At 38.2% G+C, this 27,524-nt stretch overlaps 1 protein-coding gene across 2 annotated transcripts in view; it reads left to right on the forward strand.

The window, feature by feature from the left end:
- Nucleotides 1-4,773: 4,773 nt before the first annotated feature.
- ca10a (carbonic anhydrase Xa) overlaps nucleotides 4,774-27,524 on the forward strand; it is a 186,198-nt gene continuing 163,447 nt past the window's right edge. Inside the window, exons 1-3 of one of the 2 annotated variants that reach the window (XM_079850517.1) lie at nucleotides 4,774-4,930; nucleotides 5,349-5,749; nucleotides 26,593-26,667. In XM_079850517.1, coding sequence (XP_079706643.1) covers nucleotides 5,689-5,749; nucleotides 26,593-26,667 — 136 coding nt within the window. In that variant the 5' untranslated portion in view covers nucleotides 4,774-4,930; nucleotides 5,349-5,688. Of the gene's footprint in view, nucleotides 4,931-5,205; nucleotides 5,750-26,592; nucleotides 26,668-27,524 lie in introns of those variants that run through there. The other variant, XM_079850516.1, reaches the window with a different exon arrangement.

Consider the following 27,524-nt stretch of genomic DNA (forward strand, 5'->3'; position numbering starts at 1 on the left):
GCATCGACCTGAGCCTTGTTAATAAAACATTCGTCACTGAAATGACCAGAACACACAACCGCACTTCCTACACTCCGTTGCTGCCCCGGAAAAACAAACTGCATCCACTGTTCCTGTAACACTGGGTTCTTTGGAAAGCTGAACACGGTAAGCTTTCCCTCACATCCAAATACACACTTTTTGGAGACATTCTTGAACAAATCCTATGCAGCACTGCCGATGATTTCCTGTTGAAGCGCGTTGATGTGCGCGGTCTCGCTCTCCTCTGGTCGACGTGCGCGCGGGCGAGCTTTTGCGAGAGAAATGCTCATATAAGGAGTTCCACTCTGATCTACGTCATTAGATCCACGATCTAAAAAAAACCAGCCGAAACTTGTACCAACCCGGAAGTAAGATTTTCAGCATAGAAATTCTCCGTTATTCGTCCAAAATATTTTTTTTAAACTTTGCCCATGTTTAGCATGAGAATCTATCTCTTTAACACTGTAAACAACTCTGAATACATGAAACACCATTGTACCCCCCCTTTAAAAAAAAAAAAACATTTTTTTTTTGTGTTTCACTAAATAAATAAAGTTTGGTTTGGAACGACACGAGAAAGACAAAATGATGATGCCTCCTATACCACGCAAGGAAGATCTTCGAGCGAGTTATCAAAGGCCGGCTTCAGTCTCCATTTCACAGAACCAATGTAGCTTCATCCAAGGATGCAGCACCACTGATGCAGTCCATGCTGCCCGGCTGCTCCTGAACCTGAAGAGGCACTGTGAGAAGAACAAGCTTTACACATGGCATTCCTTGACCTGGAGAAGGCTTTTGACAGACCTCACGCCCCACAACCTCATCTGGCATGCGCTTTGGGCTCACGTTGTCACTGAACCCTACGAGACTTAGATCAAGTCCCCCTACACCAGTGTCACCAGCACCGTCCGCTGCCCTGTCGGAACATTGCTGCCCTTCCCAATTACCATGGGTGTCCACCAAGGCTCGCTCCTCTCACCTCTCCTGTTTGTCCTGTGTATGGACACAATCACTAAGGTCTTGCAAGAGCCTCATCCATGGTCACTCCATTATGCCAATGACATCTTCCTCACGAGCAAATCACGTGAAGATGTGCAAGCAATGCTTGGAAGATCATAGCATGTGATTAAACATCAAAAAGACAGAGTACCTGGAGTGCAGCCCCAAAACCGACGGCACCATCAGCATCGATTGCAAAGAACTGAAGGCCATTGACTACAAATACCTTGGATCCGTCATCACCAGTGACGACAGCACCTTCCCCGACACTAAAGCACAGGTCAATGCGGCATGGATGAAGTGGCACCAGTTGCGGTGGCTTGACGGACGACATGATGATGACATGAAGATCATCAATGCTGCCCCGGAGGTCACCCTCAACTGTGCCAAATGAGAATAGAGAAAGATTTGCAAAAAAGCAGACGAGCGGGATTAACGCTAGGATGAAAAAATGTATGCGAGTCACCTTGTAGGTGTTTATGCATACATCATAAGCTTTATTTTGATAGTCCCTTTAACACATTCTGTTGACTAAAAGTAACGTTGCACCCACATGTCTACTTACTCTCATTAGAGTGTTAGTAGGGTATTAGTAGACTGGTAGGGTTAGGATTAGAATAAGTTGACATGTAGTTGCAAAGTTACTTATAGTCAGTAGAATGTCTGTTGGAGGATCATCACAATAAAGAGTTATCAAATATTAAGCAGACAGTCTACCAGTACACTAATGAGATATAGTTGACATGTAGTTGTAAAGTTACGTTTAGTCAACAGAATTGTTAAAAAGGGATCATCAAAATAAAGTGTTACCCATAAATGTTGTGTTTTACAAATAAGGTTGCCGAATTAACTCAAACTCTGTCTTGATTTATTTCGTACAAGTCTTTTTGAGAAGTTTTGGTTGTGTGGTTTGGTTAGTGCTCCTTTTATGACTGTCCTACAGCTGGCATACAATGGCCATTTGCATCGGAATGGCTGAAGTAGAAATCAAATCATTTGCCAGTCCTAATGTGTTTTGATTCTTCCATTAGCAGGCCAGTCGTTCTGGCATTCACGCTGGCATGATCATAATTAGTGTCTACCATTTGCATTATTGCAGTCAATTGAACCAGTAGAGCATTGATCCCATGCTGATTGGCACTACCTGCACCGCTTTACAACACTGATCTGAGTTACAAGCCAGAGATGGTTTTTGAACCCTGACTGCATTAAACCTGCTTGTGTATGTCACTTTCCATTTGCAGGGCTAATGTGTCCTGGCTTTGGAACAACCTCCCAACACGAGTCCCTTGATGGTAATGGGAGAATTAAGGTTGACTTCCAATCGATTAGGGCATGGCCTGGTCCACAGCAAAGGGAGACACCCGCACACTTGGATTATAACCCCTGCAAAGTGCAAACCCCCGCAGTCAAACAGCTATTGACCTCCGAACGGATGCATTAATGTCTTCCTTATTTCACAATGCACCTCCTCTCTCTCAAAATATCCCGATTGCCACTCTTCAAAAGATATTTTGCCTTTTTGGTCACAATTTATAGTTTGTAGGTCATGTGGGCATAACTGTGCTTTATGCATTTGACATTTCATTTTCCTTTGAGACACACATAAAAATAGAAATGTAGCTGGTTAATAATCTGAATAGAAGTCAATATATACACATAATTTTAGGCTGGTTCACATTTATCCAATAAATGACAACAGGGTTAATGCAGTATACCAACAATTAAAATGTCCAAAATACAGATCATACTCCTCTTCTCGGAATCGCTGGAATTTGACTGCCCTTGATAAAGGGGAAATCATGACTTACCTTTGAGAGTCTGACAAAAATAAAGTAAAATATTACACATCTCAGACTTTATGCTGCATTTAAAATATTTTTGAGAATCAAATTTGTTTATTTACATGATATTTATTTTATATTCATGTTCTGAATTGTCAGTTACAATTCTTGAAATTCCAGACTATGACTTGACTTGACTTGAAGTGCGTCTGATTATTTCTATGACTTTTTATACAGATAATCTTCTTTATAAAAGTAAGACTCTCCAGTCTTTCTTATTCCCTTCTGCCATATCCTGTATTGTATTGAATAAGCCGCAAAAAAAGCGAAAGGAAGCAATGAGTCAGCATTAGCGACTGCATTGTTCTCAAAATTGAAAGGAGATCTTTTTTTTATATCATGAGGACATGAACATACAAACATCTGAGCACATTAAATGAACACTGATGAATAATGATACAGTTGTCACATTTGAATGTTAATGTGCACCAAAATCATATCATCATAAAACTGTCATATAATTCCCGGCAAGACTCAGGCCTTGCATAGGCTACACCTGCCGGTTGCATAAACCTCTGAGACAGTCAACTTAGAGATCAATTTATTTTCTTTAAGACTGTTCATATCTTTTTTAAATCAGTTACATAAAAATGTAGATTAGCCTAATTTGATACCAAAAACTAAGACTGACTGCCCCTGATTAACTGCTAGTGGATCATACTTGAACTTAAGACATTGCCAACATAATGGCTATGTTTATGCAACCGGCCTGGTATTAAGATGTGTTTTGTTTGATCGGATCACAAGTGGACAACACTAAATACAGGTGTAAACGGGGTCTAAAATGTTTTGAGCTTGTCCACATTTGACCACTTCCACAGGTAGTCGAAAATGCATTCGACCGGATCACTTTGATTGTGTAAATGCTCATGTGATCAAATGCGTTTGAACAGCCAAAGACCACCTACTGACCTAACAATTAAAACATTATAGGAAGTGCGCTAGCCAGAGGGGATTTGAACTTTGTTGGCTGAAGGCCCAAGTTTGGTTTGAAGACAAAAAACGTACCAAGCACAGTGTTCTCACTTACTGTACAGTATATTTAAACATGAGTATCTTTGAATATGAGTACTGATACTGTATTTACAGAAAGCACCTTTATTAGTCTAAAGATCACAACTTAATGTAAACCTGCAATGAGAAAACCAGGGAGTAAATCATAAAGACAACTAACAAAAAGTTAGATTTTTGTACATGTACTGCGTTAGATTAAACTGAGAAAGGTCATGGCTCTTGCCTGTTGCTGTCCTACTGTTAGTTTAACTGCTTCTATTGTTCTCATTTGTAAGTCGCTTGGATAAATGTAACTAGGATTTATTTGTTTTCATTACTAGCAACTATGAGGTGTTTTTTGTCCCAAAAATTTTTTTTTTTTTTTTCTTCATTACAATCATATTAAATAGCATCAGATATTATGCTTTAACCTGCCTAACGACATTTTAACTTAATATAGTACATTGAAAAAGGTAAGTCTCGGTATCTTTACAACTGTAAAAGGCTATGTGCCTACAGTAGCCTACATAAACTATCCATGAAACATAATAGTTTATATAGGCCTACATGTATATCGCCACTTAGTGAACGTATTTTGTTGCAAAGCCATAAGAACATGATGCAATTGTTGTGGTGACGGTTTTAAATTTTTTTGAAAACGTATAGCGTTATTGGTTGCGTATATGGACCTACAGTCTGCAACCAATAACGCAGAATCTTCTTGGCATATCTCTGATGTACCTGCCCATTCTCTCTCTCTCTCTCTCTCTCTCTCTCTCTCTCTCTCTCTCTCTCTCTCTCTCTCTCTCTCTCTCTCTCTCTCTCTCGCTGATGCTCTGCTCCATCCACCTGTGCCTAGGTAACGTGATCACGCAATTAATAGCGGGAGCGCGCTCTCTGTTTTAGTGGTCCGCGTACCCGCTGCGCACAGGAGGCTGGTATACAGTCGTTTACCTCGTGAACCTCAGGAAATATCAGTAGCTGTTTATCTCATGGACCACTGGATTTAGATTTTTAGTTGTTGTTTTTAATTTTTTCCATTTTTGAACAGTCCCGTTATATAAAAGTAACAGGTAAGCGCAGACTATCTCGCCTGCAGTGCTGTTGTGGATTGTTTACTGACATATTTCCTCTGCAGTATTTCATAACTCCGCTGGTAAACTTGTTTGTAAGACGTTTTGTCCTGTCACAGAAACTGTCTACTCCCGTAAGTGTTCCAAAAAACACAACAAGTTAGCTTATATTTAAAACTTTCCTCTTTTTAATGACACTACATGAAAGCAGATGGATAAATGAATCAGTGCTCGCGTGCGCTGGTAAGTGTAACGGCATGTCGTGAACGAGGGAAGCACGCCCCCTTACAGCAAGTGCGCGGTCCCGTGACTTACCCGTTAAACCTGGCTGAGTTAAAACTGTTACTCTCGCGCATAGCTCCGACCTTGCCCACTACGAGGACACGTCAAATCACAGTTGTACTCTCTCTTTTCGCAGGGTCACATCAACGGAGTCCAGCGTCTGCGTGGCATATAACAGAAGCACTTCTGGAACGCTTGAGTCATTTTTATGGAGGCTTGTGGGACGCAACGAAACATCTATTAAAGTATTCGCACTGAGGATATCACCCCAGATCCCCTTTAGTTCGGGACATAGTCTTAATTGTTTGGATTTCAGCCTGTTTGAAATGTGGCGTTATGTCCTCGAGATAAATGTGCTATGTGTGTGATTTGGAGAGGATCTTGTGGAAGGTGTCCAGTGGGAAAGAGACTGGGTGGACTCATCTGCAACTGATCCCCGTTTTCTGAGCGCAATGGACTTGGAATGAAGACAAAACATGGATATAATCTGGGAAATATTTATTATCCTTCAAGTCAATCTCATTGTTAGCACTTCAGGTAAGATTGTACATTATGATTTATTTATTTATTATAATTTTTTTTTACAAGAAGTGCTTTGATATTCGTGTTATAGCTTGAGTTGTGTTAAAACCATAAAACATGTATTACAAAATCATTCACTGTACGTAGTTTGTCCCCTATTATTCAAATAATATAATATTATTACATAAAATCCTTCGGAAGCCGCGGAATTCCATCAAAATCCAGTTTTTGATTATATAAAAATCACTTATTTTTTATGTTGCCTACAACGTTTATAGCCACGCCATTTATATTAATTAGGCTACTATTCCTTCATTAATTAAAATAATTTAAGTTAATAATATATTTGCTTAATACTGTGTGGCTGTTATATTTTAATGATGGTCCATGGCTACTAACTCATTCGGGTGGACTATGTGTTGTAAGGCTATCATACAGTAAGTGAAGCGTAAATTAAATGACATAAAAAATTAAATTACATTAAATTAGTCATAGGCTATGAGTTTTTCATCCACTGGTTTTGTAAATATGAAATAGTGATTTTTGGAGGCGGTCATCACTGCAAAGACCATATTTAGGAGCAATGGAAACCCAAATTGCAGCTCGAACTGGTCTACTCGAACTGTTACCATTTTACCAGTTACTATCACTTAGTCAGTTTAATGCGGAGCTCGTGTGAGGTCGATTATATGCTGTCCTCTCAGACATTATAGTGTTAAAAACCAGAACACCCACGGAAATAACTTATTCAGTGGGCAGAAGTCTAAATGACTGCCAAAAGCCGTCCAAATAAAAGTCACGAATGTTATTAAATGACTAAACAAATAAAGTCCGTTCTGGTTCAACTTTAAAGCTCCTCGCGAGAGGGTTATGGAACACGTCCAGCAGTGTCGCCCACGCGAGAACTGGACATTGATGGCAACTCAGCGCGCAACACATCAGTCTTTCTCATCATGATGCGTAGGACAGGCAACGTAAACGTCCTTGACTAGTGTTTATGGCCCCTGAGAGCTTTCCTTTTTAGTAATCTCATGTAAATTTCAACGATGGTGAACATTTTACATGAGGCTAGTGGCTACTTATTTGGAAATTCAGACTGTTATTGCTTTGCAATATTAATTTTTACATTACATATGTGCTTAGTATGTGTGATTGGTTTGCTTTTAATGTGTTTTTATTGTGTTTATAATGTGACTCCAAGGATTCTTATAAATATCTCCTGTGTTTTGCTGAATATGTTCCAACAAAGATTCATCTGATCATGATATCAGTTGCTATGAGCATTTTGGTTTTATGTTTAGTAGTGCCCTTAAATCTGGTGCCAGTTTTGTCTCCCTGTACCTCTTCCACTTTGTCAAAGTGAATTGTTGTGCACAGCTCATTTGACTTCTATAACGTTATATAATTTGGAAATACAGGTCTTTAGCCATCAGGAATTGATTGGATTGTGAAAATTACACACTGTATCAAAGCAGAGCCAGAATGAATGTAATTTTGCTATTTGGCATTGGGTTAACATTACCCAGTAGCCCACACAGCCCAAGTGACGTCAATGGAAAAGGTTGTTTCAGAGGAAGAGCAGGTTTTTAAAATTTTGATTATGATTATGACGATGGCCTTTCTTCCCTTTGGAATAACGTGCACTATAAATCATTCATAATAAGAGCAGGAATGTGCTTTTTAAAAAGAAAATAGGGTACATTTTGAGTTTACATTGCCTTTCAGATATTTCCTGGTGTAGCTATGGTGCATCATTATTATCATTTTCAAAGCATTTCCAATTTGTTCCACAGCCATCAATTCCCAAATAGCAAAGCCCTCTTATTTACTTTCAACACCGTTTGCCCCAGCAGTATTCTTGATGACGTGTCTGTTGTAAGCAGTTGCATTGTTTTATGACAGATGGAAAACACACCATTTTGCTATTTAAACCTTTATTTGATCTTTTTCGAAGGCCTCTCTGTCTTTTGTTATAACAAGGAAGCTCTCAATGATTTTTTTTTTTTTTTGTCGCAACATGCTCACAAAGATCAAAGATTCCATTTTGTCCCCACTACAGTCGTAATTGGACTGTAACGAGTCCCAACTTCCCTAGCCCTTTGGTTTTCAGGCATTCTTACCGGAACATCATAGATTTTAGCTGACATTTGCAGAGCATGAGCATTTGTTTAGTTATGGCAGTTAACATTTGCTTTGATGCCGCTCTGGATCCAGCGGCACAGGGATCGCCTCATGAACACAGATTCTCAAAAAGTGCAGAGCATCTCCCTGTGTCAATGTGCAAAAATACTGCAGTTTTAGAGGGACTGTTGATATAAAGTTGATATAAAATCAATTACAGTTCTATTAATTATGATACTGTATGAGATTCTTATTGGGACTTATTTATTCTGTGCTCTTTCTAGTTCATTTAATGATCATACTCTTTAGGACATACAATGAGGTACAGAGAGTTTTCAGTGTTGGATTTTTGAACCTCACTGGATATTTGGTCTTGTGGTATAATATTTAACTCTGTGTAATGGCAATAGAGTGAAAAAGCTTTTCAACTTTTTTAAAATAATTGTTTAACAGTGGAAACCGTAGTGGAAAAATTACACTACCCATGATACTGTACAGAAAATTCCACCAGAGAGTCGAAACAAGCAAACTGCACCAAAAGGGCTCTTTAGCCTCGTCCACTCCCATGAAACACTGCAAATGACGTAATCGAGTCAGCCAAAAAATAAAATCAATCAATCAATATAGTGCTGTCAAATCAATTATTATATAAGTTTTCGTTTATATATATATATAGGCTAATATATATATATATATATATATATATATATATATATATATATATATATATATATATATATATATATATATATATATATATATATATATATATATATATATATATATATATATACGTAAACTTGTATAAATATATAATGTGTGTGTGTGTATATATATGTGTGTGTGTGTGTTTATATTAGGGCTGTGCAACAAATCTAAATAAACCGCACGTGATTTGGCACAGGCTGCAAATAATTTTATTTTATTATTATTTTTTTTAATACGCAGCTTGTCAGTGAAGCACCGTTCTGTGATCAGCAGTAAATGCTGCTCCATCTGAAAGCCAGAGGGCGCTCTCATGCAGACACTGCAAATATGCCCTGCAGAAGTATAACGCTCATCATTCCAGGAAATCCCTAATTTCCTATGGGCATCATACTATCGCTGTAGCTGAATAAAAAGAAGATTGAAACACGTTAGACTTTATGACTAATAAACACATGACACACTATGAGAATATATGTTTTATATGAGTTCAAGCATTCTCGGGTATTTTCATGATAATAATTTATATTTATACTTCAAATCAGTATATTATTTCACAGTATTCTATGTAGTGATAAAGGCTATGTTGTGTACCTTATTCTGTGTAAGAAGCCACATCATCTCACAGAAGGATGTTTTCAAACACTCAACTGACATTATGAAGTGAGTTATTAAATGTTCAAAAAGGTTCATAAATTCTTCTCATGTTTGGAAAGATGTTTGACGTGTGTTGCTTTTTCAAATGCACGTTATTAGTGACTCAAACTCACAGTGATTTTAGATGGAGCAGCATCTACTACTGATCACAGAGCCGTGCTTCTCTGACAAGCTGCGCATAAAAATTATTGCAGCTTTTGCGATTTCATAATCACACTAAGCCAAATCGGTTTAAGTGTGATTTCATGTTAATTGCGATTAATTGTGCAGCCCTAGTTTATATACATATGTGTGTGTTTGTGTACAGTATATACACACAGATATATATATATATATATATATATATATATATATATATATATATATATATATATATATATATATATATATATATATATATATATATATATATACACCCCTATGTACACCCCTCACATTTCAGCAAACATTTTAGTATATCTTCTCAAGGGACAATACTATAAATGAAACTTGGATATATTTTAGAGTAGTCAATGTGCTGCTTGTATAGCAGTATATATTTACTGTCCTCTGAAAATAACTCCACATACAACCATTATCGTCAAAATAGCTGGCAACAAAAGTGAGTACACCCTAAGTGATAATAGCTGTATGTGTCATTTAACCATGCAAAGCCTCATGTCCAATTCATCATTTTCATGTTTTTGCCTGCTTGACAAGACCATACAAATGTGTGTATCTTGTATTAGAGCAGTTAAAATGTGTGCTTTGAGTACAATGCTCTCATACTAACCACTGGATGTTCAACATGGCACCTCATGGCAAAGAACTTGCTAAAGATTTGAGAATTAGAATTGTTGCTCTCCACAAAGTTGACCTAGGCTATAAGAAGATTCACCCTGAAACTGAGTTACAGTACAGGCCAGGGTCATACAGAGGTTTTCCAAAACAGGTTCCACTCGTAACAGGCCTTGCACGGGTCAATCAAAGAAGTTGAGTCCTCGTGCTGTGCGTCAGGTGCAGAAGCTGGCTTCAAAAAAGCGGAAGGTCAGCTTGTCAGTGCTCAGACCATACGCCGCACACTGCAACGAGTCGGTTTGCATGGCCGTCGTCCCAGAAGGAAGCCTCTTCTGAAGCTGACTCGCAAGAAAACCTGCAAACAGTTTGCTGAAAGCAACCTGTCCAAGAGCATGGATTACTGGAACCATGTCCTGTGGCATGATGAGACTAAGATAAACTTGTTTGGCTCAGATGGTGTCCAGCATGTGTGGCAACGCCCTGGTAAGGAGTTCTAAGACAATTGTGTCTTGCCTACAGTCGAGCATGGTGGTGAGAGCATCATCGTCTGGGGCTGCATGAGTGCTGCTGGTACTGGGGAGCTGAGCTTCATTGAGGGAAACATGGATTCCAACATGTACTGCGACACTCTGAAGCAGAACATGATGCCCTCCCTTCAGAAACTGGGCCGAACGGCATGACAACGACCCCAAACACATCGCCAAGATGACGACTGCCTTGCTGAGGAAGCTGAAGGTGAAGGTGATGGAGTGGCCAAGTATGTCTCCAGACCTGAACCCTATTGAGCACCTGTGCTGATCCTCAAGCGGAAGGTGGAGAAGCGCCATGTGTCTAACATCCAGCAGCTCCGTGATGTCATTATGGAGGAGTGGAAGAGGATCCCAGCAACAACCTGTGCAGCTTGGTGAACTCCATGCCCAGGAGGTTTAAGGCAGTGCTAGATAACAATGGTGCTCACACAAAATATTGACACTTTGGACACAGTTTTGACATGTTCACTTAGGGTGTACTCACTTTTGTTTGCAGCTATTTTGACGATAATGCCTGTGTGTTGAGTTATTTTCAGAGGACAGTAAATATATACTGATATACAAGCAGCACATTGAATATATAATTAATCAACATTTTTAAATGAATAGTTTTATATTTCTCCAACGTTTTTGTTTCGATTATGCTGTTTGCAATGCTTCATGGGATTGTAGTTCTTTATCTTATTGTACACCTTTGTATTTTTGTCAGATTTTCAAATACTTTTTTGCTTCAAATCAAAGTTTGTAATGTTATGATTCACTTCATGACTGGTTGGCTAAGTTGATGGCTTATAACGCTTTAACGAAGACATTTAAAAAAAAAAAAATCCCTTTGGGTGAAATTAATGGAAAAAATACTTCCGGAACCAACGGCACTGCAAAAGGGTTGCACTCTATAGTCATTTTGATTTAGCTCTTCATTAACCTATGACATCCTTAAGTTAAAGTCCAGGAAAGTTGTTTAGGAACATGACAGGATCTTTTGATATTTCAAACCTGTCTCAGTGGAAGTTGTTCATAAAGATTTACATATCAGAGCTGCAGATGCCTGTTGTTGTTGTGCTAGATTTCTCAGCCCAGTCAGAAAACATTGTACCACCATTCTGATAAACAGACTTTATTGTCTTTCAGGTTTGTTTGAATAGGACTGAGAATCTAAAAATCCAAAAATTTGACACACTAGACTAGAGTTTACAGTCCTAGTTTGTTGCAGTTTGCCTTTGCTGTTATGAAAACATGAGGGTCTGCATTCATCCAGGTAATTGGAAGAATGTGTGATCAAGTCCAATCAAAAGCATTTTGGAAGTTGTTTTGCCACTCGATTCATTGATAGCAGCATGGGATTGTAGCTTTTAGTAACCATTCACATACTTTTCCTTCAAACCTCTTGACAATGAAAAAAGTCAGTCCTCTTGGAGGACTGGATTAATCAGAGCTGGATACTGTCTCCAATTCGTGTAAAGAGCATCTCTTGCTTATTGAGAGTGAGGCATTTATGGTGGCATTATTAAGACTTGAAGAGGTTGTGTGCACTTTCATCCATGGTGGCTAAATGTTGTAATTTATCAAATCTTAGTTGGCATGGTTCTTGTAACTTTTTGCATGGTTCTTTGAACTCATTAAGCAGTTGTGGGCACAATATGTTTGTGAATGATTGTGGAATATTGAAATGAATGCATTCAATTAATGCTTTTTTTGTTTTTTTTATTTTGGTCCCATGCAGAAAATGTAACCTATTTTTATAGCTCAAATAAAAAAATGTATGATAAAAGTATAATTAGATAAAATTGGAGTAATGTTTCTCATTAATAACCATGCCTATGTTTCTAATCTCATGCTCTCTATAAAATTACTCCCACTTTCCCTGAATCCTGATAATTTTAGTGTGAATTTTGAATTAGCCTGAAGAAGCATTTAATTTAATTAAGCATTTGATTCAGTAAAACCAGACACAAGCCATATTTTAAAACACTGAAAGGCTAAAGACTTGCTGAACTTCTAAATCAGCCGTTAGTCAGGAGCAGCTGTGTTTAGCTAGGTCTTCCCTGATGGGTGGGTGTAGCTAACACTATTGACTGTCACATGCAACGGGCATAGCCATTTGTAAAAACCCAGCCATGAATCTTGTCACAAACCCACAGAAGCAAGACACCATGACATGTTTGCGCTAGCTCTCAGGTACCCTGTGGCACATCATCCACAATGCGCACCTGGCCACTCTTAGCTCAACAAGCGACACTCGCCGCAGCTTGACAGTGATCTCGGCTCTCTTTATGAGGGAGGCCTCGCCGCTGCCAAGCATGTGACTGCGAGAAGGTGTTTTTAATGCGTAGGCAATGCCACGGATGAAGGCCGGAACATTAAGCATTGATATCTACAGGGTAGTACAGAGGCTTTCGCTGTGGCTGGGTGATCCTGCACGCACACACTGGGCAACACTGTCTCAGCTGACTAATCTGATAATCCCATGCAGATGTGTCTGTGAGTGAGTTTGCATCTGTGCATGTGGAGAGAGAGAGAGAGAGAGAGAGAGAGAGAGAGAGAGAGAGAGAGAGAGAGAGAGTTGCAAGATTGTCAGCATCCTCCGTACGTGATTTGGTTGTTTATCCTTTCCCTTCCGGAATGAGGGGCTTATGTCACAGTTCAAAACGTTTAGATATGATGTAAATTGCCAAATGAATTGTTCTAAGAGAACCTGAATGCATAATACAGAAGCAGTTTGTGTTCTTGCTGATAAAAGTGTGTGAGTCTCTGAGGGAAATCGCTGCAAATGCTCCAGTAATACTGATAAAGTTTATATCTGGTAGTAAAACTTCCACTCTCACATTTGCCTCGATGCATTTCCCGAGGGAAGTGCTAAGTTCTCCATGTTGTTTTTGCTGGTCAAGGCAGTGGGTGTGCATTTCATACCATGCCATCTGTCATATAATTTATTTATTGTAGAATAACTTTTTTTAAGACTTTGGTGCTGCTGGGTTCATAGTAAGGCCATCAGAGCTAAAAAACAAAAACAAAAAAACCCCTCCAGTATTAAATCTATTGTTGATCCACAAAGGATACAGGCCATTAGCTTACTGTGTAGACCGACGCTGGTGGAGTGGGCTGGAGCTTCAGACCAGTGTAGTCAACGTAATAATCCTAATAGGCTAAAATGACATCTCGACTGAATCGATGACGTCAATGATGGTCATGTTTCACAAAACAAGGCTACATATGAAATTGTGTACTGTGTATGTACTTCTTTTGAATAAGTAATTACTTCGCACCCATTAAAAATATGTTCTATATATAGTGTGTAATATGAATATAAGGATGTACTACATCCAGAGCCGCCTTAACCTAATGTTAGGTCCCGGGGCTGAGAGGTTTTGTAGGCCCCCCATCCCCTCGATTTATAGAGTCTCATTTTTAAAAAGTGTAATAGCCTATCTAGGTAATCTACATCACAAAATGCATTAGTTTCTTTCGAGACCTACAACAGTGAGGTTTTTTTATATTGTTTTTAATTTTAATATTGTTATGAACATATCACTGAGCACATAAACACAAGAAACTTTATTTAACAACCACACACAGCAACTAAATTTCAACTTTATGCAAATGAGAAGCGATTTTCGCGAGTGATAGGAAAGAAGCATTTCAGTGGAGCTCAGCTCCCGTCACCGTCTCGAGTGCAGTGCAGGCAAGACAGAAGAGTTCGAGGGCGATTTCACTGTTTTATATGATTTGACTGTAACTAACCACAAACATGGATATAATAAAATGATGCATGGAAAAGAAACTGTCGAGTTTAATTCATACATTTATAGTTCGAGTGTTGTAGTTTTATGATGCAAGTTTAGCACTGCTGCAGTTCATTTTACAGTTTCCCCTGCATTATGTTGACTATTAGGGACAAGAAAATTGATTATTTGTCAAATTCGGATGACGTTTTAGTAATTTATGACAGTATGAGTGAGTTTAATTTGTAGATTGATCGATCGTTAATCTAGTAAATTATTTAATCCACTGAACACTGCTGTGTGGTAATATAAAAACACTCTCCCAACAGCATACTGTTTCTTTTGAGCCTAATTCCTAGTCAAATTAAAATGATATAGTTGTATAATATCACTTGTGATGGTGTTTTGTATAGATGTGGCCAGACGAGCAGTACGCCTCATTCGCGCCGCGGGACCTCTAGACGCGCGTAAACGCGTCTTTGCATTGACTTTGCAAATTGCATTTGCATTTGCATCAACATTGATATCACTCGCGCCAGACGCTCTATTCGCGTTTGGTGTGAACGCACCATAACAATAACATAAGAGCGACACCACTACCAACGCCCACAAGCGAGCGACATACAGCGACAAAATCTGACAAGTTAAAACAATATGACCTTTTCAGCTCATCATGAACCTGAACATGGGAGGCCCCTGAACTTGGGAGGCCCCTGGGCTTCAGCCCAGGTAAGCCCGTGCATTAATGCGGCCTTGACTACATCCATCATGTGAGCTACCAGCTACCAACAAATCATTTCTCATGGCCTCATGGGATAGTAAAGAATCCATCAGATGTGCACTTCAGAATCTCGCTGGGTACTTTTCACCAACTGTCTTATAATTTCAGTGAATTCGGGCATACTATTTTTACATACTGTTTTGCACCTACAATATAGCTGTGGTGAGCGGTGTCTTTAACAGTTTATAAGTTTTCATTAAAAATACATTTCCTTATGGAGGAAACAAAATACTATGAAAATAGTTTGTTATGACTTTTTTTTTTCCACTTGATTTAGTCTATTTAGTTTTGTATCAAATACAATGGGATTTTCGTTGATCAAGATCTGGCAGTCTTCCCCATTTGCCAGCAAATCAATGAGAATGTGGGACAATGATGACGATGCATAACAACAGAGTGTAGGCACCAAAGCTGCTGTGGATCCGCTTATCCGAAACCATCCATGACTGGCAAATTTGAAGAAAATTATCGTCGTTTGGTAAATGCATAAATGACGGATGGTTACATACGTATTGCCAACGTTTTATCATGTAAGCTTTATGGTACACCCCAAACAAGGGAATTTGTAGTAATTTATAGTTAATGTTTATTAGCGCGGCCATCATTTGCAGCTTATAAGGACCCCATGGCCTTGCAATATAGCAGTGGTGCAAAAAGTGGTATTGAATTTTGAGTAATGAAAACGTGTGTGAAATGTTTTGAATTGAAATATTCACAGATTAAATATACAACCATGTTGAATTTCAGCCCATAAAAATACAAGTCCTAAAAATACAATGCATTTAAAATGCAAGCAGGGTTAATGCAATGCAAGTAGTGCAATTCAGCAAGCTTTTTTGTTTCAAAAACATTTGTCATTGTTTTACTTCCATACAATTGCGATTAAAACTTCCCGGTGTTATGGAAATCGCCCTTCTTTGATACTGTCCCTTTATACCTTGTTAGAATACAGTTGTGTCTGCTGTTCGTTCATACAGATTTGTATCCAAGCAGCGACTTTAATCTGCTAAAGGAAGTTTCTGCTAAAGGAAGTTACCGTTTGTGTAAGTACTTTATTTGTAAATAACTAAAGGGTTTATTGACTGATTAGAAAATAAGCAATAGATTACCTGTAAAAATTATTGCTGTATTAATCGGCTAATCTGAAAAATCTGTTTGATTAATCGTAAAAATAATCGTTAGAATAATCGACTAATCCTAATGCAAAGTGTGTCGTTGCTGCTGCTAAATATTTGTATTACTCCTAAAGCGATTACGCCATGGCTTTGAAGAAGCCTGTTCAGAGGTCCGATCAGTGGCACAGAGGAATGATGAAACGTATCAAGGGTGATTACACATACAGCATATTGCCTGGCCTTTTTATATTGATAAACGGTTCAGGATGCTTGGGCTTGATTGAAAGAGTCCACAGGGGATGAGCCCTGCAACATTACACTGGTGCAGCTGGATCCATAATTTGGTGCCACAAACGGGCGGGGTGAAAGACAATTATCTCATAAGTCAGTAAGCACAGCTGTCGGCAAGGTCAAGTTTCATTTATGGACGGCATTTGCGCCTCTTTCTCTTTTCACCCTGCATGGATGAGCCCCGGGACTGCCTCAGTTCCATGATGAATACTAATGGTCGCCTCTGACAATTAGTTTCTGATGAAGTGTTTATTTACAGCATCACCTAGTTTCTCTGAGACTTCTGGAAGTGCCATGTGTAGGTAGTTTATCACTTGGTTTTGAAATGCTCTTTAGAGGGATCAGGGATGTAAAAGTATTAGGGTGGTTTCACACCTGAGCGTTTGTTTCGGAACCTGGTGCATTTTCTTCCTTGGTTCGATCCGTTTAGGCATATGTGAATACTACAATCACGCTTGGTCCGAGATCGCCTGAACAAGGTGGTCTCAGGCTCGATTGCAAACGAACTCTGGGGCAGTTCGCTTGTGGTGTGAAAGCAATGCAATCTAACCCAACAGAACAACGAACCAAATGGTATTATAATTCATAACGGGAAATGTGCTATATAAATAGCAGTAGTGTCTGATTCTGTGAGTGAGCACATTAGTTATCACAGTTGAAAACCAAAAGAGCACACCTTCACCTTAAAATGTTGTGTAATTGCGCTTCTCAGTACGAGAATGCTGTCCTGATAAAGCCTTGATTCCTGCTCTAGCTGTATTATAACATTCGTCTAGTGTTTGCGTGTCTTGACACTGATAACCTCTAGACAGTGCTGGGAGATCCAGAGAGAGTGTGTTTGAATTTTCTGCAGTATTAATACGAATGTAGTATATAATTTAACAGTGGAAATGACGGCTAAATTTGCATAGCGTTTGTGTGTCTCGACAGTTACAAATAAAGCTCATGGAGCAAACTTGTCAATCATCTTGATGGATGACGCAGAGGAAACTCTGCCCAATAAGAGGACAGTTATGTGACTTGCGTGAACACATTTTGGTACGCTTTGAATGGTTGCCTTGTGAAAGCGAACCACACCAAGAAGAAAATGCAACATTGTAATAAATTAAGTACCTGTTTTGGAGCAAAACAAATGATCTATAGGTGTGAAAATGCCTGTAGTTCTTTTCTGTTGTACACATTTTTTGGGATTTAACCAAATGCTTAATAAGATACTGTGGGTTGGAGCAGAATCTTAAACCAAATCACAATATGTGAAACCGTATCAGAGTCCTAGTTACCAAAAGAAGGCAACAAAACGTAGAATTTACCTTTTAGAACAGTAATTGGAGAGTAGCAAAAGTGAGTCTCAAGGTGTATTGCCTTAAAGGATAGTATTAAAATTAAAATAATAATAAATAAAAAGAAAAGTATACAAAAATACCAAAAAAGTACCCCCCCCCCCCCCAAAAAAAAATTGAGTTGGCGTCATGGCGGGTTTTTTTTTTCTGTGGAACACAAAAGAAAATACGAGAAATGTCTCTCTTTTTTTTTTATCTGTACTAGAGCCCGACCGATATATCGGCGGGCCGATATTATTGGCCGATATTAGGCATTTTCCAAACTATCGGTATCGGCATTTATAACGGCCGATAAATGAATATTTAAAAAATAAAATAAAAGCGGACGAAACACCCTGCAACCATGTTATGAGTGTTGGCGCTGCATAGTTTGTCCACCAGAGCGCACTCTACAAGGAAGACTGCTAACATCAATGAGCTTGGAAATCACAACGAACTTATTCTGCCTAAATAAAGTAATGATTACTGTATTTATAACTAGCATATCTGTAGTTCCAGTCCCTGCATTGTAAAACGTAAGTTAGGCACGCGAGGAGTGAACATTTAGACATAGAGAAAAAGTATCAAACATAGCAGCTAGCCTGTGCATAAAAGTTAGCTTTTCTTTTACACGTGTGTGAAATCCAAGTGTGCGTTACTGTAGGGGTAATTAACACATTATTACCGAGTCGATCGTTCCCTGGGATGCGTTTTCATGAAAATCGAATGTAAAGAGTTTTATCTCTAAAAACAGATGATCTTATAACGCTAGTATATGGGGCACAGAGTAAAAGTAAATCGCTAACTTAGTTAATACCACTAACAAGGCTCAAAATAGCCTCACACTAACACGGTAGCATAATGAGGGTCCCTACATGCAAACCGAAGCATTTAGAACTTTGTAAGTGTACAGACAGTTTAATAAGAAGATACTTTATAAAGACAGTACATTACGCGTTTACAGCCATTCGTCATCTTGGAAAACAGTCTCGACTAATCGAGTCACGAACGCCGCGCTAAGTGAGCTGGTCGATAGGAATTACGTTTGTGAAATCTAACGTAGCACGGCGTTCGTGACTCGACTAGTCGAGACTGTTTTCCTAGATGATGGCTGTAAACGCGTAATGTACTGTCTTTATTAAGTATCTTCTTATTAAACTGTCTGTACACTTACAAAGTTCTCAATGCTTCGGTTTGCATGTAGGGACCCTCATTATGCTACCGTGTTAGTGTGAGGCTATTTTGAGCCTTGTTAGTGGTATTAACTAGCGATTTACTTTTACTCTGTGCCCCATATACTAGCGTTATAAGATAACGTTAATCTGTTTTTAGAGATAAAACTCTTTACATTCGATTTTCATGAAAACGCATCCCAGGGAACGATCGACTCGGTAACCATGTGTTAATTACCTCACATAATGTATTTAGTGCATCACTAGTAGATTTTAGAAGGCAGGCAGCAAATGATGATTGAAAATGGTTTGTTGTAGCTTGATGGAATAGATGGATAGAATTAGGAGTGACCTTTGTCTTGTTTAATAATAATACAAATGATGATGATAATAATAATATCATCATCATTGATTTTTTTTAAAATTATTACTGTCAATATTAATAATAATAGTTGATTTTTTTTGTTCAAAGGACTTTTAGTTTCATATCTTAAGTTTGTATTTTTAATATACATTATATTTATCAGAACTTTAATATATTCTGTTCTGTTGTGACAATAAAGTTAATTAAAAAAAAATATATATATTTTTAAACTGCATTATATTATTTTAGTAAGGCTGAGGACTCTTAAATAACTACGAATAACTAATGTTAGGGAAAATCTGTTCATGTTTTGTTACACGTTTCTGGATTTAAAAAAAAAATATATATATCGGCCGATATATCGGAATATCGGATTTTTAAATCACCAAATATTTGTATCGGTATCGGCCTTAAAAATCCTTTATCGGTCGGGCTCTAATCTGTACAATGGAGGTCAATGGGCACCAAATCTGTTTGGTTACCAACATTATTCAAAATCTCTTTTGTGCTCTGCAGAACAAAGAAATCTATCTAGAAAAACTATCCCTAGTTAAATAAATTTGCTGTTAATTTACTCGCCCTCGGGCCAACCAAGATGTAGGTGTCTTTTTTTCTTCAGTAGAAATGTAAAAAATATTTTTTGATGAAACTGTAAAAAAAAAAATACAGGCAAAACAAAATGAATACCTGTGGATCCTGACGATTCATTGAGGTCTTATGAAGCGAAACGATCTGTATGTGCAAACAACATTATCACCTGTAATCCACAGCCTCGGGCAAAAGGTTCTGGAGTGCGAGCTTCCTGACATATGCTTGGGAGCGGTACTTGGATAAGGTAAAACATTGTAAACTAACTTGGCTAGTAGGCTTTAAGGCAACTAGACTAAAGTAGTATCTGGTTTAGAGAGAAACTCTGTTTTATGAACCTTGTCAATGTACAGCAAATGTGATGCTATGCAGACTATACGTATTTCTAAAGAGCCAATCCAATGTTGATTTGTGATTTATTACGAGCACTGTTGCTTTGCCTTTTGTCTAAAAAATCTTTTCAGTCTGAGATTAATTTGTTGTTGCCTCAACTATTACAACACCACCTTTCACTGCATATACTGTAGTAGTAGCCTGACTTTCTTCCTTTTAGTTATAGATATGATGTAAAGCACGGATGAATAATGGAAATAGCATTGGCTGCAAAATCCGTCCCGACAGCTCTAAAATAGATAATTATTATAGGCTTACCATAGTGATATGGGCTAATGCAAAAAAACATGATATGGAAGATGGATTTGTGATGTACTCACTCATTTTACATTTAGTACTTAAAAAAAATTTTTTTTTAGTAAAACCCTTTAGTTTAAAATTTAAATAGTGTAGCTTTAATATCAAAATACTAAAGAATAAAGATCAACAGAACAGTTGCTTACAATCATCTTAAATAATGTAGAATTTTATACCCTGACTTATAGCATCATCTAGTCAAGAAACATTAAACATCAGGGTAAACTGGTGAAAAACTGTAAATCAAACTAGGGACATCCTTATCTTTAAACTGTATTTTACTTGTATGTCTCTATTCAGCTGCTCCGGGGCTGCGTCTGAAATTGCATACTCTCTTGAGTAGGTACTTATTTTGAATAAGTAATTACCTCACGACCATTAAAAAAAGTACGTTCTATATAGTATGATTGTTTGTGTAGTATGAATGTAATCTGGATTATCATCCTCTCCTGTGGCCTCATGAGATAGTAAAGTGTCCATCGTATGAACACTTCAGAATCACGCTGGAAGAAGTAGGTCATCCGGGTACTTTTTGCCTACTTTTATTATGAGTACTGTGAATTCGGACATACTACGTTTGTAACACAATTTTTTTTGCCTACTATATAGTAGTATTTATAGTAGTGTATATATATTTCATATGCAGCCTCTAAATATGCTGTAATTAAGGGAAGCTAAATGTGGCAGGAAAATGCATACCTTGCACCCAAATGCACCGAAACGCTAGTGGCTTATTTTCATGTGTATCTGGGGCACAATTGCATGTGCTCCCACAGGTCCAGTTCTGTCTGCAGCTGTGTGAATGTTATAGTTTGTATGATTTCTAATATACACACTGAAGAGTCCCGCATGCCAGATAGATGCTAATAATATCAAGGATCACTCATATCTGTCCAAAAATAGAACTTCCACACTAAATAAGTTCTAAAATACCATTTGGACGAATAATGTTGCTCTTCATCTAATTTCTTTCTACAATGGATGAGTATTTTCAGTTATGTTCTTGTGAAACTCGGTTATAAACACACACTGTAGGCCTATATGAAGTCTGTTGTAGCACTAATAGCAGATCCTGATCTCTAATGGGATCACAGGGATGCATGACGAATATAGCTTTACTTGGATGCACCAGAAAGCATTTAGAGATTTAGGTGAGAGATTTGGTGGGAAAATACATTTCATGCCTACAACAGGCAAATGTGGGTTAGTCCACAACTGTAGTTGGTGCGGAACGAGTACTCTACTACTTAATTACTCGTACACATCCCTAATCTCTAGTAGTGACAAATGTAGACACATTTTCCTCTGTGCCTTCTATGTTTAGCTGTTGTGAAGTGCCTCGTTGAAAATCCTTTGCCAAGCAGGGGGGTCTCCCCATTGGGAACAGGGATCAGAAAATTAGTGTTAATTACTTTTTGATCTATTGACACTAACTCTGCAGACATTCAATAGGTGTGTTACCTCTGTGCTGCAATCGCCCTCATCTATTCATTTGATTACCCAACTCTGAATAATGCATGAGCAAGTCAGCTGCTGGAAAAGCTACACCATTTGTAAAATGCTGAAAAGGCAACGCCAGCAGCATTCAATAATTTGAATGATATTATTAAACCAATCACTTGAATCCCATTATTAAAGCATAAAATGTAAACCCTGTTGGATCTGAGTTGATACTGTCCCTTAGAGCCAGATGTATTGTCTTCCACTGAGAGTGGTGCCATTGTTTGACCCTCCCTTTGATTAGTTGTGAGAGCAAAGCAATGCAGATGACACTGCAAACATCCTGAATCTGGACCTCCAGCACACCGCCAATTATGTGAAGTCATTTGGATGGGACATGTTGAAATTAACCGCTTTAAATTCCATATGACCTCTGCTCTGACTTAGTTTTCGCTTTATAGATTTGAGGTATTTCTTTCTGCTGAAGCCAGTACAATGTTATTGGGGCACCGCCAAGCTGTGTGGGAAATGGAATAGAACTTAGCTGCTTTGCTCAAACTGCTGTCATAATGAAATATGTGATGTCTCATTTTCATGCAGCCCTGCACATTCAACTGGGACACACATAAGATCTGAGTGCAACGAATTACATTCAATCACAACAGTTCTTTAGTCCCTGTAAGCTCACAGCCGTATACACTTGCATAAAAGACATCAAAACTCTTTTTAATCACACTAGACATAAAACTACTTCCTTGGAGGTTCTATGGAAAGCTTTTTTCGCATCAAGTCTGGAGTGCTTCAGTCTTTTGCTTTCAGAAATGATCAATTGGCGTTATGTTTTCCTATCCAGTCTCCATCCCGATAATGATGGCAGCTTTAAGCTGCAGGGATGGGAGCATTGTTTTCCCGACTGAGAGGGAGAGAGATGCTGTGTCTGATGCTTGTCCTGGAGCTTCCACTAAAGCTCCCCTGTATTATTACGCCAGTGTCCCTCAGGAGAACATGGCTGATGAATTGTTATTGCCTCTCACTCCATACTAACTTCTGCTTGAAGATAGATCCTGACAAGATACCTGAGACAGAGAGAGGGAGAGGGATTTGTGACATTCATCAATTGGTGGAGAGATATAAAGATTTTGAAGTTTTCATGGTTTTGACATATTTAAACAGTTGCTACTGTATGCTGTTTAATTTGCTATTTGCTGGGTGTGAGACTTGGAACCCTATGACCAAACTTGATCCCTACAGCCATGGCCAAATGTATCAGCCACAAATGTATTGTGTTGATTTACATTGTTTCTAAAATATTGTGCTGTGATCAGATGCAGTTTAAATGCTTGCAAAAATATTCACTGGCCAGCTAACATCATTTCATTTACCGAATCATCAAAAACTTAAAGAGAGGTTTAACTGCAGTGAAGAAGGCTTCAGGACGTCCCAGAGTATCCAGAAAGCACCTGGACCGTCTCCTCCTGAGTCAGCTATGGATTCGTGTCACCACCAGTGCAGAGTTTGCTCAATATTGGCAGCAGGGGGGTGTGAGTGCATCCGCAGTTACACACACACAGTGCAAGGACAAGACTTTTGGACAATGGCCTGATGTCAAGAAGGGCAGCAAAGAAGCCGCTTTTCTGACTGAAATTCTTCAGGAAGTACAAAGATTGGACAGTTATTTTGCAAAGTTATTTTCTCTGATGAAGCCACCTTCCAACTGTTTGAGACATCTGGAATATCGATTGTCCGGAGAAGAAAAGGTGAACGCCATCATGAGTCCTGTGCTGTGCCAACAGTGAAGCCTCCTGAGACCATCCATGTGTGGTTGCTTTTCATTCATGGGAGTGGGCTCCCTTACAATTCTGCCCAAAAACACTGGCATGAATAAAGACTGGTATCAAAACGTCCTGCAAGAACAACTTCTCCCAATGATCCAGGAGCAGTTTGGTGATCATCTGTGCATTTTCCAGCATGATGGAAAGGGCCGTCTGTACGTTTCGCACGGGCCAAAAAATATATATTTCTCCAATAATATGGGTGAAGGTTTTTGCGTGTTACTGTCTTTCCTTTTACGCAACACAACAAGATTAAATGAAGTACATTTACTCATATGTATTAACTCGTTATTTCATCTGACTTTTATGATATCTGGGCATGATAAGTGTTCAGATCAGGAAGCTATGTCGCTTAGAGGTCCTCGCATCTTCTGCGGGTCTCACGATCCCAATCTCGTCAGTTTTGGTCATCAAACAGAGGTAATTGCTGTATACCTGATATCGGTGACGTTCACATTTACACAATCAAAGATACTTTGGTATAGCCCCCATGGAATTGCATACACTTGAACTTATTTTAAACGTTTACTTCAGTAGAGTTGTGGCCACTATTACAGATATAAGTTGAACAACATTACTTCTCTCATAATAGCTTTGGATTGGCAATGTTGTGATTTCCCACGTAAACTTATCTAAAGTAACATTAAATTAAAACAGAGGTAATTAGACACACCCAGATTTAGGTTGATCAAACAGCATTTGCTGCCCTAAATGGAAATAACTTGTCTATGCAAACCAAGTACACTTGAATGAATGTCAAATATTAGTTGTCATTAATCTGACACAGACTTGCAGGAACACTGGGAAAACAATTTTAGAGTCAGTCAGAATAAAATCAAATGTTTACTATTTATTGACCAGGTAATAGAACAATAATTCAAAATCCAATTCATATAATAAAATCACTGGTCGCTCAAACATAATAACAACAATTCGGAAATCGAGGAATTAAAGAAATATTTACCTGGCAACGAAAAACTACACAGAGCGATTGTGTGGGAAGTCTACCTACAGACTCCCCGAACATTTTTCCCATTTTCCTTATAAACCCAGATAATTCAGTATTCTTACCAAATGGTTGCGTCTGTCATTATAATTAGATTTTGGTCCCCTGTTGATGGGTTCACAACTGTGAGATCAGAATTTGTAATTGAACGGGTTCTTGTTTTACATACAGGGTGTAGTTTGAATGGAGGATCTGGGGGAGGGAACACCTTTAAGGGACACATCACTTTTCTCATATTGTATAACTTCTTTTAGCTTTTCATTATGGTTGGGAGAATGAGACTATTTTACCAGACGCACTGAGACAATTGAAATGATACCAAACATGTATAGTTACTTTTTGTACATACTTAACACTGCATAGGTTTTCAGCGAGTTTTAGGTGAGGAGGAGAATGGGGGAGAAGGGGGAGATGTTGAGACTGTAAAGGTGAGGTGTGAACTGCACTCTGTGGTGCATCTCGGATGTTGCTGTTACAAATGTGAGAGAGTTCAACTGTTAATTCTCAGGAGAGTCTTTTGTTTTCTTGAGGGGTCACTCAAACTTGCTGGCACCCGCCTTACATTGCATACATTGATAATGATGATTTAATGCACAGTGCTTTATATAAAATTATTATATGTTTAAAGTTTTTTGTTTTGTTTTTTTGTTACACCAAGAAGCAATATAATATGGATTAAAAAAGCAGAAGAGAGGGATGCATCTTCATAGCCAAGAAATGATGTATTTTTACATGAGATGATGACTCCAGTCATTTCACTGTCCAAGGAAAAGCTGTTGGAATTATTTTTTTTTATTCTACATAAGTTGTCTGCTACAGTATGTTAATCACATGACCAGTCGAATACTATCTGCGAAAAGGGTACATGTATGTCTACAGTGACATCGGAAAGCAAACCTTTTTACTTTGCATGATACTGCATCCTCTCCTGTAGGTGTCACTGTAAATCCAATACCACCATTATCAGCTATTTTGGAAGACATCAGAGAACTAGACCAAAACCATTCAAAATTGCTATTCGTAAGTATTAATACCGTCTGAAAAATCTGTCAATATCTAGTGATCCTCATTCATGGGGACCTTTAATAAAGCAGTGTTAGCAATTGCAGTCGACTTTAATTTTGGACTTTCAACTGCGTATGTTTAGATAAAGTAGCACTCAGTGAAATCGTTAGCTTCGGTGTGGTGCTTATTTTCTCCCCAGTAGATCCCCTAAGAGGAGGAAGCATTTTCACCTCTCTAGCACCACCTTTTTTTTTTTTTTTTTAAATTGAACCACTCTCCTGCATTAGTTCTTGTCCTTGATGGAAGGATTAACCCTCCTCGAGTTCCATTAAAAGGCAGCCTTGCCACCTCTGGCCCAACAGTCATGTTTTTCAGTGGCAGCAAGGACAAGAAAGTTTAGGTGTAAAAATGCAATATCCTAAAATCTTGCCTCGTAATTCAGGCCTTGAACTCTTTTAGCAGCAGGATCTTTACTTGGTCACTTCAATTATAAACTACAGCCCTGGTTCAATCGGATCTCTTGTCAGGTCCATCCAGAATGCCTCTCCATTCTAATGTTTGAAGAACTAAAGTGGAGGTTTTTAATTCCAATTTTGTTTGCTTTACCTCTCTTGCAGGGCTGTTTGCCAGAAATCATTTTTGAATGGAAAAATGACAGAAAACAATGAATGGTCAAATTCAATAAAAATGTTTTTCTATAATTAATGCTAAATCACTCTAATTTTCCTCTTCTTTCCTCACAGCTCAGCCAAATCCACCCAAAATCCATGAGGGATGGTGGGCTTACAAAGAAGTTGTTCAGGGAAGCTTTGTTCCAGGTAATCATTTTACAACAGCTTTTTATCAGTTCACAAATGGTGTTCCCTATGCTCATGTCACACACATGGATTGTACTAATTACAGAGCAATTATTGCTTTGTGACGTAAAATCACTTTTTTTAATCGAGTAAATATTATCTCACTAACAACTTTATTCATTAAAGTTCATTAACAGTGTTGGAATCAGTGAAGCGTGTTTTTTATTTGTATTTATTTTTTTATTTACAAAAACCACCAGCATGAACCAATTCATGGAGATTGATTAATTCCCTTTCGCTTACCTGGCAGTAAAGCTGCGTGCATACAGTGTGACATTAAAAACAGTTTTGTACTTCTCATTGACAGCATGATGCAGGATTAGAGCTCCCGAAAGAAAGTGGAAGAGTTCACAGCATTAATTAAAATGCCAGACATGTTGAAATGCATGAAAGATTTAAGTTTCCTCTATTTTTGTAAAAATATTATATTTTTCAGTTATTCAGATTAAGGGTTCGTCTGAAATGTTTACAAGATCAAGAATCTGTCCAATTTTTCCAAGATGTTCTGACTTCAGTAATGGGGAAATAAGGATGCCAGTTTTGTAAATTCGGTTTTTAATAGGGTTGTAACATCTGCAGAATATTTTTTCTATCTATCCTTTTTAATAAACTTTGAAGCAATAATTTAGTGTAAGAGATTTGAATCAGTTAAAATGCGGATTTTAAAAATCAATAAACGTTTACCACTTTCATTATCAGTGCCACATTTATACAGATCTCAGAGACATTGGGCCTCATTTAAGAAATGAACGTACGACAGAAAACTGGTAGTACAGTCGTTTCCATGCAAAACTTGCCATTTATCAATATGGACTTGA

The sequence above is a fragment of the Squalius cephalus genome, assembly GCF_949319135.1.
Source record: "Squalius cephalus genome assembly, chromosome: 19".
Taxonomy (NCBI): Eukaryota; Metazoa; Chordata; class Actinopteri; order Cypriniformes; family Leuciscidae; genus Squalius; species Squalius cephalus.